Raw genomic sequence first — 15210 nt, 5'->3', positions numbered from 1 at the left:
CATCTCAATATTGCAATCTCTTATAATCTATGATGGTCCTACTCTGCATATCTCACACTACTTTCCTTCTCTGACCTTGTTCTGTGGCAGATGTGGATGTGCCCTCTCCAGATGAAAAGTCCGTCATCACTTACGTCTCCTCCATCTACGACGCCTTCCCGAAGATCCCCGAGGGAGGAGAGGGCGTCGCCGCACACGTACGTTCCACAGTGGAGCTTTAATGCTTTTAACTCACCACTGCCTGCCACTTAACCTTGGTTATATGCACTCGTTTACGCTGAGTTTCAAATCAATGTCAGTGCCTCCTCCTCTTCATGTCCAGTAGCAAATGCAATCATGCCAAGACTCATACGATTACATTAAAGCTGAAAGGACATACGATCGTGTATTATGTATTAAATATAATATTAAAACTCTCTATAATGTGGACATTAAAGAAGCAGTTCTGGACGAGGCGGTGCAGGGGATTCTACTGTAAATACTCTATATAGTTATTCAAGTTGACAGGTCTGAGAGAAAAAACATTTATATTAAAGTATGCATTAAAGGAGCTGGGTTTCAGATGACATCACAGCGGCCTGTAATATTTAATACAAATGTAGGGAAGCTAAAATGAATATTGTTAAAGTGCAGATTTTTGTTGTAATACAGTGAGTTCTTGATGATGATTTGAGTCAACATTTGTGAATTCACCTTGTAGCTATTTCATGGCAAAGTACAATGTGATCAATTGGAAAAACTGACTCTCGCCTCCATCTGGGAGAATGACATCATCACATCTGAAACCCGCGGATCTGCAGCACGACTTGTAGATTTCAGACATTATTAAGATACAATGGAATCTGTTTGGACACAGTATCTCACCAAGACCATCCATGTGCTGAACACTGTTTCTCTCTTAATATTCTGTCTGTACCGTGTTGTCTGCAGGAGGTGGAGCAGCGGTGGGCTGAGTACCAGGCCCGGTTCTCCTCTCTGCTCCAGTGGAGCCGACAGCACACGGCCCTCATGGCCAACAAGAACTTCCCACAAAACCCTGTGGAACTCAAGGTGAGGAGTCATGCAAATACATATCACACTGGCAGAGTTAGAAATTTGGTGGCCCTAGGCAAACTTAATAATGCACAGTTATTGTTGTTTTTTTAATATATTGTCTGTTTTTTCCCATTGTTCTGGAGACGTGCACATCTCTATTTATTTGAATTATGGTGGATTGGAATCTTGTCTTATTAGTTAAAAGTAGTTTTATTTTTTTGCTGGTGTAATTACTTTTTTGTTTACATCCATTACATATGATTTTTTTTTTCTTATGATAATTGTTTAAAAGTGAACTACTCTCATTTATTGAGAGAAAATCTAATTGTTCTGAGGCTTTGGACATTAGTAGGACTGAGGGGGTAGCGCCGCCTCTGACGTATCACCTGGTTTATTTTGCTCAGTTTTTGAAGAAAATTCTTGATCTTATTTGTCCATCTCAAGTAGTAAATCATTTTCCATGCTTGAAACAAAGATGTCTTATATACTAGACATAAGAGAGAGAATATTTCTACTGTATAAATGTATAAATGTACTGTATAAATGGACGATAGACATAGCTGTATAATTTGTCACCCCTCTCTCTGTAATTGCTGCTCTGAGCCTCTTCATTTTGGTTTTAAAATATCTGTATTAACTCGCTCTACATGATCCTGGTGTTTTTTATTTTGTTATTTTGTCCGTAAATAATTTCCTTTTCCTAATATGGAACTCGGCTCCAAATTCCCCCCGTAACTGCTACCCTCATGAGCTTCATTTGACTGAACACTATGGCTGACGTCACCCTTCTTTAGTCCTCTTCTTTATTCAGTCTAAGTGTGTCCCTGTTGCTCCTGTACACTTCATTGGTTTCATTTCTTGGGTCATTTAGCGATGCACTGCAGTACTAATTAAACTTGAAGCACAATTCACCACACTGAACTCACACCACACATGTCAAATTTACTTATTTATGTGTCCAGTCAATATGTGGTTGTAAAACTGCTGTCAGCAAACCCAGTGTTATTGTCATTTTAAACTGCCCCTTTTACAGTGTTATTGACCACAGTCCATTCACTCTACTCTCTCTGTGTGTGTGTGTGCAGGCACTTTACAACGAGTACGTCCATTTCAAAGAGACAGAAATCCCCTCAAAGGAGAAGGAAAAAGGTCACATCGAACAGCTCTACAAACTACTGGAGGTGAGTCAACAGGGAAGCTCTGTGATGCTACGAAATGGAGTTTGTCAGACAATACTGATCCGATTTAATCCGTCTAACCTCATACTTGCAGATTTTAAGATATAATTCACTTTTGTAATGCAGTGTTTTGTATTTTTATTGTAATACAGCAAATATACCATAGTTTCAGTTGTAAATCAGATCACAAAATAGCGTAATATGGACGCTTTAAACAGATTTCTATGTTTTAATGTTGTTTCCTTATCACAAACAAACCCGGAGTTGTGTTTTGTTTCATTCACACATTTTTAACACACAAACCCTGCATATTTAGGTTGATTTTTGTGCTCTCTCAAACACAAAACACTCAGTTCTGCATAGTGATGTCATGTGGTGATACAGGAAGTTCTCCACTGTGTTTTTAAACTCCACACACCTTCTCCTCAGTTACCTGGTCCCCGAAGGGTTGACCAGGTTTTGTATTCACCCTGTGTGTCTGTGTGTCTGTCCACCCGCGATAATTCCGCCATTTATGGACCCATTGTCACCGTTTTGGTACATGGGTCAAGCCCCTGTGACCGATGCCGCAAAAAAAAAAAAAGTTTTGTGATGATCCAAGGTCATTTGAGGTCACTTGGGTCAATTGAAAGGTCACGCCGTTATAAAGGACAGGCAATTTCTGCAATTTCTAAACCATCTGCGGCCTAAAATATTCACCCAATCATCACACAAGTTGGCACACACATAAACAGGGTATGGGCTGGACTCCTCATAAACTGCTTCTGTGGTGATGAACTGCCCCCACTGATGCCTCATGGGGGACCAGGTTGCTGTCTCTGATTGTGCTTGTTTCAGTCCTGGAATTGACAATTTTACTGAACTTAAATACAAAACATTAGCCTGATTCATCAACCGTTTGACCTCGCAGCATTAGGATTCATTCGCTCGACAGTAGGCGGGCATTTTTTTTTAGTTCACCAATCGCTGCTATTTGGTCGAGACCTATGTAATTGCTCAGTGGTGTCCAAGTAATTGCCGGCTTCACAGCTCTTTGCTGATTGGGCCGTGCACGATCTACAACTCCCGGCTTCTCGCAAACCATCAAGGGTATTTCGATTCCTGGCGTAGTCGCGGGAGAGAAATTAAATTGAGCGGAGGCACCAGGTGGCTTCAGCCTGTCTAACAAAAGACATCTGTTAACATGAAAACTACCATCACATGACATTACAAGGTGGAATGGAGCATTTTGAGCTTTGGAGACGAGTGTGAATGAAACAAAATGAATGAATTTTTGATGAGGTAACATTATAACATTGCTTAAAGTTTGGTTAATATAGGACCTTTAAAAATATTCATGCATTTTGACCAAACTAACCAAAAATATATGGATACGAAGGGACAGGAGCTGCTTAGAAAATACATTTTGGAACAGACTGTGCAAACTGTATAGAAAACAAATCATACTTAACAGACTATATCGATATTAGCATGAAAAATATTGTCAGTTCCCAGGAAAAACTGCAGTTCCTGATTCTCCCTTGTGCAGATCCCGTTACATATCATGGGTTTAGCTCAGAGGCTCCATAATTATATCATAACTGTTGTTGTCAAGGTCCAAACACCCCTCCGTGATGTGACATTATCAAAGAGATATATTGTCTCAAAAGAATCACATGAGAGCAGATACAGCACAGACTTGTTTGTTTTGACCAGCTGATGAGACCAAAGTGTGATCTCACGTCGGGAAAAAACACAGATGTAATTGAGTTTTTAATCTATACGTTGTTCAGGATAATTAGAACACGTGTAATTCACAGAGACACGGACCCGGGGCTGTTATAATGTGATGAGCTGACAGGGAACAGCCATTTATTCTACTCAGTGATTGCACATAAATTAAACCTTATCATCCCCTATAGCTTTGTTTGTCCCTGTACATGTATTTGCAATTGAAAAACAGTCTCGTTCTTAGTCTTTCGATCATCACAATATATCGAATTACAAGTCTCTTTGCTTAAATTAAGAGTTATGGTGCAGCAAAAGCTAAAAAAAGACAGAGGGAACTACATAGACCATGATCCTTTGCTCCATTTCACTGCAGAGTACATGAAGAAATAACAGTTCTAAGCACTTTTAAGTCGTAGTTCTTTGGAATAAGTCTTATCAAGGCGTTTTAAGAGGAAAAAGTAGCGTATTTACAGTTTTAGCTGTTTATCCTCCACAAAATATCGCAATAAATACCGTACTGTGAGATGTATATCGTGAAAATATCGTACAGAGAGATTTAAATATTGTTATTTACACCCCTATTTATTTGCATTGCTTATTTTAATTTTAATCCCTTCTTTTGGGTGTAGGATTTGGGTTTCGGGTTCCTTTTTTATAGGCACCATTTTGAGATTAAATGTTTTATTCAGTTTTTTTTTTTTTTTTCATTAAATGTCCTATATTATGTTTAATTGACTCTTGTGAGTTTTAAGCCGTGTTATAATGTCGTTACCTCTTCAAAAACAGACTTGGAGTTGTGTTTTGTTTCATACAAATGCTCTGTTCAACCTTGTGATGTCATGAAGGAGTAGTTTTCAAGTTAAAGGGACAGTCTGGAATTTTGGTCATAGGACCTCATTTCCTAGTGAGCCAGAGTGTTGGAGACGTGTGGAGACACTTTTTAAAATATTCCATCCAGTCCTTGTATTTGCAGAGGTCACTGGTGCTAGACTAGTGCATGTCAATGGCCATAGTTATCCTGACACTAAAAACAGTCTTACCCACTCCACAAAATACCGGAAACAAATCTATTATTACTTCAGACTGTCGATGTAAATGTCTGTGTTGACAGAATAATGTTTGAAATAAAACTAACCTTGAATCGCATGAATCGTTGCATGTTGAGGGACTATTTTCTCATATATCAGTCCGCTGCTGCCAAGCTTTCTATCAGGAAGTACAACTCGCTGCTGCTGCTCAGACATAAATCCTTCAAATGCAAGGTTGGTTTTACTTCTAAAATTATTCTATCAACACAGACGTTCACATCGACAGTCTGGTGTAATAATAGATTTTCATCAGGTGTTTTGTGGAGTGGGTTTAGTGGCAGCGACCTCTGCAAATACAAGGACTGGATGGAATATTTAAACTAGAAAAGCACTCAGAGAGCGCAGACCTCCGCCAAGGACTACAGTCCCCCTCATATTAATTGTGTTTTCCATAAATATTTGTCTCGTATCTTTCAATTTGGAATATGAAAGAGGATCCCATTGTCCATCCCTGAGTCAAATTTCATGGGGTTTGGTCAATAATTAACCGAGATATTGAGAAACAAAACTTTTGGCCCCATTTACCACAATGTTAACTAAAATTTCAAAGTGATCCAGAATCCAGGATTTCTTCCAGATCACCCCCAAAATGAAATCAGTTCTTCCTTTTCACATTTCCAACAAATCCTGAAAATTTCATCAAAATCGGTCCATAACTTTTTGAGTTATGTTGCTAACAGACAAAAACAAACAAACAAACAGACAAACAAACAAACAGACAAACGCCGGCAAAAACATAACCTCCTTGGCGGAGGTAAAAAGTGTCTCCACACGTCTCCAACACTCTGGTTCACTACGAAATGAGGTCCCATGTCCAAAATTCTGGACTGTCCCTATAACAGCTCCTTTTCATTTTGGTTCAGTAGAGATTGACAATTCCAGGTCTAAAATTATCCAAATGGTTCTTGTGAGGTTGTATGGAGTTTTAAAACACAGTGGAGCACTTCCTGTATTACCACATGACATCACAAGGTGGAACATTGCGTTTTGTTCTTTTAGAGAATTACTCAGCCTAAATATACAGGGTCTTTGTGTTAAAAAGCTGTGTCTTTGATGAGGAAACAACATTATAACGGCTCATTAATAGTGTAATATAAGTCCTTTAAACCCAGTTATAAACATGAACATTTCTAACAGTTTAGGAGCTTTTAACACTAATTAGACCTTTAACAAATCTGGCTAAAACTTCTATAACATGTAGACCTTGCACTAATAGAATGATACTAACGATATAACAATTATCCATTTAACATTGAGCTTTCACAGAATAAAACATGTTTGGTGTGTGATCCACTTTGGGGTCACTATAATTAAACGGTGTGAGGAGTCTGAGCAGGTGAAGCTCTGAGGCTCCTGGGACCCGAGAGTCTTCTGACCTGATTGTCCTCATCCATAAATAAAACAAACGGAGCAGGACGAGTTTGGCCTGTTTTGTATCATTTCTGTATTCACGGCCATCTTTAGAGTGTTAAAGCCGCACTATGCAACATTTAACTTCGGGATTCATTCACTTTTAAGTGTCTTTATATCACTTTGGTGTGGTAAATTGTTGTATTTCTGTGTGTTTTAGGTGTGGATAGAGTTTGGTCGTATTAAGCTTCCTCAGGGCCTCCATCCAAACGACCTGGAGGAGGAGTGGGGCAAACTCATCCTGGAGATGCTGGAGAGAGAAAAGGCTCTGAGACCGGCCGTCGAGAGGTAACAACGAATACATACTTTACATTATTACATTACATTACATTGAATTAGGTTAGACTTTATTACAAGGCAGAGGAAAACACACAATGTATTTACTCCAATCTGAAATGACATTATGAGGATGTCCTTAATATAGACTCTATTGCATTGCGTAAATTGCAGTGCAGATAAAACAAATAACAATAATCACTATAATATGATCCCTTTGTGTCATGGGCTCGTCCACAATAAATAGTGTTGGGAGTAACGCGTTAGTATATAGTTATGAAAAGGTATAACAGGGAAAAAATTGGTAATATTTTACTCGGTACAAATGTCACTAACTCGTGTCACAATGCTTTTTTAACCTGGATTGAAGTGGTGGGTTTTTCGTTTTTCTTCATACAAATTCGCTAAAATCACCGCGATATCAGCAGCGGTGAAATGCCATCGTTATGGTTCCGAATGTTGAGACAGGCCGGTCCAATCACGCTTTGCAGACAGAGACACCCTGCTCCACAGGCTCAGGGTTCTCTCAAGGGTGGACCTAGATTCCAAGTCCTAGTCCAATGTTAGTCTTGGTTTGGTCCTGGTTTAGACCTGGTTTAGACCTGGTTTAGACCTGGTTTAGACCTGGTTCAGTCCATACAGTCCATACGTCCTCGTCTCATTCCTCTATCCTCACTTCCTTCTCCTTGATTCCTCTCCTCGATTCTCCCGTGACAAAGCAAGGAGAGAGGATATAAACTCCCCAGCTGAGATCAATAAAGTGTGATTATTTTATGTGATGTCTGCTCCTGAAGCCTCCCTCATGTTTACTCGCTCCTTCTGTGGTTTTCTCCGGGACACCACTTTATATGACACATTTGATTGACAGCTGAAAATGGAGGATCGAGGAGAGGAATCAAGGAGAAGGAAGCGAGGAACGAGAAATGAGACACGGCCATAGCCTTCGATTGGCTTAACTATCCTTCTTTCTTTGGACAGTTTGGTAGATCAGTATTAAGGTTTTGCATCTATGGCACAAAAGCATGTGACGTGTTGTTTATGCCGCCATATTGGAGGTCAAACTATTTATCTGGACGAATGTGTAGTATTTGTGCGCGATAAAATAAGGAAGGGTGCACTGTGCAGTTTTTCACTTTTGCTGGCCCCCGACCCGGTCCTCACTTTCGCCGGCATGGAACCCAAAACCCCTCTTAACTTTTCAGTTCTTGGTTGGTGTAGGACGATGTAGAATGAATTAACTAGTTAGAAATATCTGGACATTGGAGGTTGGGCACAGAGCGAGCATTGAAATTAGGGATCTATTCCACAACCCAGGAGGACGACTTTAACATTACATCTTTCTAATGACGGCTGATCTAACGAGCTGGCAATTATGGACAGTTTTATGTTGTTTGCGCTCTTTAAAGTAGCCACGATTATATTGCAGTAACTGAATAACACCTTCCGGATCAACCCCAACCTTGACCTCCAGTATGGCCGCCAAAAAAATTAAGTCATGGATGCACAGATTCTGCTTTTTCAGTTCAGATACTCGGACTTTAATTATTTGCCGATACCTGATATTGACTGATACCAGTGAAGGGACAAAAATGTTACTTATTTCCTTTACAGAAGAGATCAAATTGTGTTATGTAACTGTTATTTATCCTTCAAATCACTCCTGAACAACTTTGTATGAATAAATGTTCAAACATTTCGAGATCATATCAGTGCATTCCTAAAACAGACCCCACAAAAGCCGGACTAAACCAGAACTAAACCATCTATAACAGCTCCACCCTGTTCTCTTCGCATGTCAGGTTATAATGTCATGTTGTATGTTTGATATTGTCTCATTTGCATATTCCATTAACTATATTTAATTACTGTTTCTTTTTCTTTCTTTTATTTTAGACTTGAGCTGCTGCTACAAAGAGCCAACAAGATCCAAAACATGGCTCTGGACTGTGAGGAGAAACTGACGTTAGCGAAGAACACACTACAAGCTGTGAGCGCTCCTCTTCTACTTTATTTAAATTTTAATTTGTCTCACACATTTGCACAAAGGTTTGGGTTTATGGGGGATCTTTAAAGCTTTACAATCCACTAATATAATAAGTACACAGTTAAAATAAAAAGGCAAGTGTCTTTATTTGAACCGTAAATATTTGCTTACCACTTTCCCTGCGTATCGTAAGAAGTCTGGATTTCTCGTGGTGATAAAGTATCTATGACAGGTTAGACTACAGATTTGATGAAAACACTCGTTTTCCCACTTTGGCCATTTTTTAGGTTTAAAATTTTACTTCTTACTTGGAAATGGTGACCTCATACTAGAGAATTACATAACTGTGACCTGGCAAAACTCTTCCAATATTATCTGACAAATACAAATATAAGAAAATTGCTTTATTTTGCTTAAAAGTGTCAGAGAAAAATGTGTTCCTTGTGTAAATTGTGACAAAAATCTCTGGAGTGTGATGTTGCCAGTGAAGAACTCTTTGCATGATTGTAGTGTTTTTATTTCATTATTTAGTCCATAAAACAAGATATGAACATTAATAACAGACAAATCAGGCGACGTCTTTCCCCAAGGTGTCTCCTGCAAGCATTACCTTCAGCAACCTCACTCTGGATTGGTTCTTTTAGTTGCTGATACTTGCTGTCGGAATTCCAAACATGGAACTTACTGTATTTTCCACACTATTAGGCGCTCTGGATTATAAGGCGCGCTGTCATTAAATGGTCTATTTTTGAACTTTTTTCACAAATAAACCGCACCAGACTTTAAACGAAACACAACAGTTGGATGGGTCAGTGGTTTTGTTTGTTTGTCGCGTTCACGGTGACTCTGGGCTTTGTTCAGTTGTGGCGTGTAGGGAGGGTGCTGTCTGGGACCAACGGATTGTCGGCGTGTTCGCAGTGACTCAGTTGTGTCTAGAAGTGGCACATTGCACTCGCTTTTTCGGTTCGTTCCTCCGTTCCGTTCCTCCTCGGCGTGGAGTGATGAGTCTGGCTGCGGGTGTTTTTCGCTGTGCGGTCGCTGTCTGCTCCTGTGTGTGTTTGCGTGCGCTGCGGGTGGTGCGGCTTTGTAGTTTACTGAAGTCGTGCTGGGACACCCGAGTGGATTCGTGTATAGGGCGCTCTGGATTGCGGGGCGTGCAGTCGTTTTTTAATGGGGTTGGAGGCTTAAGAGCGCGCGGAATATACAGTAGCTCGAAATTTGCTCCTATAACTGCAAGCCTCGATAAGCTTCATTTGACTGGAACTGAACGTTTCTCTATAGTCCAGTTCTTTGTACAGGCTATGGTATGAACTAAAAAATGTAAAATGAAATCCACATATACTTTTATACTTTGTGAGTTCATGTGGCATTTAATCTGTCCTAAATCAGGTAGACAAATCACAGTTTTTATAATATTCCAAATCGTTTTTCACATTTTCTTTCACATTTCATCGTATTTTCATGATTATAATAAATGACTCTAGTAAAAATGTGTGTGTTGTTTTTGTGTAGGACATGTCCCGGGTGGAGAGCGGGGAGTCGGTGCAGTGTGAGAGGGACATGGCCTGTTACCTTCAGGACTGTGAGGCTCTCATCAGGAACCTGAACCAGGAACTCAAGGTTCTGAGGGACGAGAGGTACTACCAGGTGGAGCAGCTGGCCTTCAGGTGAGTCTAGTCCTGTGAACATGTCTGTAGTCTGCTATCAGTTTTTCTAATCTCTGGTCTGAAATATGAGCTGCTGTATATTTGTCAGTCTTTTTTGTGATAGGTCCATATTCTGTAATTTTCTGATTTAGATTATAATGTTTCTTCATCAAAAACATACCTGGAGCTGTCAGATGAAGAAAAGTGGTTGCGCGTTTCACTGGGTCAAAAAAAAGTTAAAAATAGCAGTACAGGTGCTCTACGAGGGTTAATCTTAACAGAAAGTTACCCTTACTAAAATAATGTAAAAGTGGGCAAGGTACAAACCTGAGGCACTCCGACTGAATATATGAAAACTCCTTTATTACATGGAGGGACCCCAGCACGTTTTGACCAGCAAGACGGTCTTCGTCAGAGCATAATGCCTGGAGTTGTGTCTTGTTTCATATACACATTTTTAACACACAAACACTGAATATTTAGGCTGGAAATTGTCCATTTCTATTGAACAAAAGCTAGAAGGCAGCTGTAAACTTGAAATCTACTGCTTCATGACATAAGAAGGTGGAACAGAGCATTTTCAGCTTTGAAAATGTAGACAGACTAATAAAAAAACAAATTATTGAAACATGTGTGAGTAAAACAAAACACAATTTCAGGTATGTGAGGAGGTAACAACATTATAACATGTCTTAAAGCTCCATTTTGCATAATACAGTACCTTTTAAACATATAAGGGATGTGTTGGTTTCTAGAGTTGCACAATATTTACTTGTCAGACAGATTGCAGACAGTGATTCATTTCAGATTTACACTAAAATAGATTTACTAGTGTGTATTTCTCACTGTTTGGGCCCAAGTGAAAAAGTTGTTTATCCATTTTCATGAATATTGTTTGTTATCTATATAGTAACACTAGAAAATTTGAAGTTGAATTATTCGTATGCTACTTATTTGTCATTACACTTACACATTTACATTTGTGTGTCCCTTCAGAGTGTCGTGCCTGCAGGAGGAGCTGGTCTCCCTCCGGCTGCAGTGCTCCAGTCTCTACAGGAAGGGTCACTTTGGACAGGCCCTGAGCGGGACAGGGCCAGAGCTCACCCAGCGCTCCCAGGACGGAGGGCTCTCTCTGGGACAGACTCTGCTGGGAGCCGTGGGCGCTGTGGGGATGATGGGCGCCGCTCTGCTCCGGAGGCCCATGGACCGGTCTCAGTTAGTGGCCATGTCTTCATCTGAGGACGAGGGGAGTCTGAGGTTCATCTACGAGCTGCTGGGATGGGTCGAAGAGACACAGGTAAGGCCCAATATTACATAAAAGTGACTCTTGTGAGCCTTATGCCTTGTTATAATGTTGTTAACTCATCAAAACCATACCTGAAGTTATGTTTCTGTTTGCGTAATCCTTTATTATTAGGTTGTCCACATCTCCAAAGCACAAAATGTGAGTCTGGTCAGCGGTGACTCTCCCTGTTTTTTGATAGATAGACAGATAAATAATTAGATAAGGCAACACTTATTCTGCTATTAGTTAGACATTTACAAACACTTTTCTATGAATACATTCCTTATTACTGCTTATTAATATGATACTAGGCCATTTTTGTATATGACTTCTGATTCTAATAAGCTTTTGGTAATAAGGGTGTTGTTAAGGACAAGTAGCACAAAAAATGTATTTGCGCCAAAAGCTTACTAGAATCATAATTCATGGACAAAAATGGCCTAGTATCATACTAATAAGCAGTAATAAGAAGTGTATTAATAGGAAAGTGTTTGTAAATGTCTAACAAATAGCAGCTAATTAACAGGTAGTTAGATGTTCATAAGTGCACCCTAAAATAAAGTGTTACCATAGATGAATACTTTATTGATCCCAAAGGAAATTCATTTTTCAGAAGCAGCAGTGAAACTGCATGATGGGTATGACTGACAGGTGGATTAGCCAATTAGAGACACACATGGGCTGCATCAAAACAAATACTTATATCCCTGAAAAACTTGTATCTGATTGCACCATTGTGAACTTTTTGGTGATATTTGACTCTTTGAACAGTTATATTTGTTTTTTCTGTTTACTCAGGACCTGTTGGAGCAGGCGGAGTGGGGCGCAGATCTCCCCTCTGTGGAGAAACACCTGACGGAGCAGAACTCCATCCACACAGCGGTGGAGGATCTGATGAGCAGCCTACAGGAGGCACGCAGCTACGAGGTACACACAGGACACAAGAGTACACAACATATTACTACTGTACAGGAGTAGTAGCATAGACTATATAAAGAAGTGGATTAAGGGAGTGTGAAGTCCTGATTGAAGCTCACGATTCCGAGTCAACTTTCACATTAAGAGCAGGAATTAATTTATGGACAAAATAGCAAAATAAAAACACCCCGATCATGTAGAGCGGGTTAAAACAAACATTTTACCAAAATGACGAGGCTCAGAGCAGCAATAATTTTTTACTGTAAAGTTAATTGGAAGCAGATGGACTCGGAAGCTATCCAGGCTGGCACCACCTAGTGCCTCCGCTCAGTTTCATTTCTCTCCAGAGACTAGGTCAGAAATTGGAATACACTAGACGGTTTGCAAAAACCCCAGAAGTGCAAGTTTGGGCACCAGCCAATCAGTGAAGAGTCAGACATTCTGTGTTGGCAACGATTCTCGAGATCGAGGATTTAAAGCCGGAACAAAGAAAATGTTTGATGAATTTTATCAAGGGGAAAGATGTTATTGCTTTTCTTCCTACGGGATTTGGGAAAAGCTTAATATACCAGTTAGCCCCGTTAGCAACGCATTACATACATCACAACCAAATAGCAGCGATTGGTTAAATGAAAAAAAGTACCCAACTTCCGTCGAGCGAACGAATCCTAATGCTGTGAGGTCAGACGGTTTCCACAAAGTGAAACTGGTTGATGAATCAGTCTAGCCGGAAGGGCCCCATTACTCACTTCCTATTTGGTAAAATTAAATATCTATATCACAATAGCCACAGTCTCTGGGTAGTAGGAAACTTGATTCATAAAAAACACTTTTTTACATTTAAACTTGAGTGGCAAAGCTTACATTATTGTGGTAATTTCAGTTCAAAAGGTATAATGCAGTTTTTTGTATATTGATTTTTTAAAATATTGACACCACAAATTATCTGCCAAGTCCACCTAATATTGGATTTTTGTTTTATATTAAATAACCAAGCAAGGTTTTATGTCATTTTCCTACCACAGTCATTGTATTTAGAGATACTTGGCAAATAATAATAGTTTACATAACATTACATGTGTGTGTGTGTGTGTGTGTGTGTGAGGATATGTCTTAACAAAACTCTTAAAACCAACCATGACAGCAAATTAAAAAAAACTTTTGTATAAATATCTGTATCCCTATTATAATGAGTTTTTCCTTTGAATTAACTTACTGAAATGATTTACTAAATGTGTTTTTGTCCGTAATATAACTGATTGTGTAACTGTAAACTCTTCTTTTTTTTTTTTCTCTCCCCAAAGCCCAAAGTCTCGCCAAATTTCAAGAGCAGTTACTCTGAAACCCTGGCCAAGCTGGAGCACCAATACTGCAAACTACTGGTCAGTCCCACAGAGCCGTCCGCGTCTCCTCTTTGTTCCATCCGCACTCATTTTTATTTAATCCGATCAGAGCGTGACAGATCGCTCATTTAAATTCACTCAGTTATTCATCTGCCGGACCCCTGAGATTTCTTTTCTTATGGGCTGGAACTTGAAAACGAAACTGATATTTGAGATTGAGCAAAAGATATTGGGGATCTGTCGCTTGATTTTGTTAATATTTTCATTAAAGTTGAACCTTTGTTTAAAGCTGCATCTGACACTTTTTTGTTGGGCACAGTAATATGAGTTGTAGTTAAGTTATAAGAAGTATAAGTAATTGAAAGTAATTTTAAAAAGTAATAGGAGCATTAAGTAGTAGAAGTAGCCGTAGCTGGAGTTTGCCGCAGTACTTTTTACTAATGCTGCTAGGAGGGATGGGACAAGATTTGTACTACAAGATCTCGCGAGACAAAGTTGCCACAAGACTCTGCACCCATGAAAAAAAATGATCTCCTGAGATTTTTCCCCTCATATTTTTACATTTGCCTTGGATAAAAAAGGTTAACTTTGCTGAATAACTCCTTGAGAAGCTATAATGCCAAAAAGCAGTGCTAAAATAACAGTAAACTATGAATTAAATAAAAGTGAAAAAAAAAAACGGTGAAGAGTAATTTCTCTAAATCTTGTCTTGTCTCATTTTGTAGAAATTGTGTCTCATCCCATTCATAGCTACTAGTGATGATAGTGTGCACTTTTTACTTTTTCATTCTACTTTTTGTAATTTTGTAAGATTTGTAAAACAATTCCTGATCCAAAATACTACAGAAATGTTCTTATATTGCATTACTACAATATTTCAATCATTTCTCTTCTTACTGATGGAAACATTACTGTAGCATCCCCTGACTGTGTGGTGTTGTTGTTGGTTGCCATAGGAACAGTCGTCGTGGCGCCTGCGAAGTCTGGAGAGTCTGCACGAGTTTGTGTCGCGGTGCACGGAGGAGCTCATCTGGCTCAACGAGAGAGAGGAGGAGGAGCTCGCCTTCGACTGGAGCCATGGCAACCCCAACATGAACGCCAAGAGGGAACTTTACTCTGTGAGTGTGGAGTAACTATGCAAAAAATATCTATACAACATCTATAATATACAATAAAAACTATTAAAATACAGCAAAAACTACTTCAGTATGAACGCCAAGAGGGAACTTTATTCTGTGAGTGTGGAGTAAATATACAAAAAATATCTATACAACAGCTATAATATACAATGAAACTCAAAATACAATAAAAACTACCTTAACATGAACACCAAGAGG

At 39.3% G+C, this 15210-nt stretch overlaps 1 protein-coding gene across 1 annotated transcript in view; it reads left to right on the top strand.

Moving 5' to 3' along the window:
- macf1a (microtubule actin crosslinking factor 1a) overlaps positions 1-15210 on the top strand; it is a 325705-nt gene that overhangs the window by 93315 nt on the left and 217180 nt on the right. Inside the window, 10 exon segments of the mRNA XM_055156981.1 lie at positions 91-197; positions 931-1050; positions 2121-2216; positions 6582-6709; positions 8591-8684; positions 10194-10348; positions 11324-11624; positions 12411-12539; positions 13835-13912; positions 14830-14991. Of these exon segments, the coding sequence (XP_055012956.1) occupies positions 91-197; positions 931-1050; positions 2121-2216; positions 6582-6709; positions 8591-8684; positions 10194-10348; positions 11324-11624; positions 12411-12539; positions 13835-13912; positions 14830-14991 (1370 nt within the window).

Source organism: Boleophthalmus pectinirostris, unplaced genomic scaffold, assembly GCF_026225935.1.
Source record: "Boleophthalmus pectinirostris isolate CB_2022bp ecotype Guang Dong unplaced genomic scaffold, ASM2622593v1 HiC_scaffold_21, whole genome shotgun sequence".
Lineage (NCBI taxonomy): Eukaryota > Metazoa > Chordata > Actinopteri > Gobiiformes > Gobiidae > Boleophthalmus > Boleophthalmus pectinirostris.
This window is presented reverse-complemented; position numbering and strand designations above follow the sequence as displayed.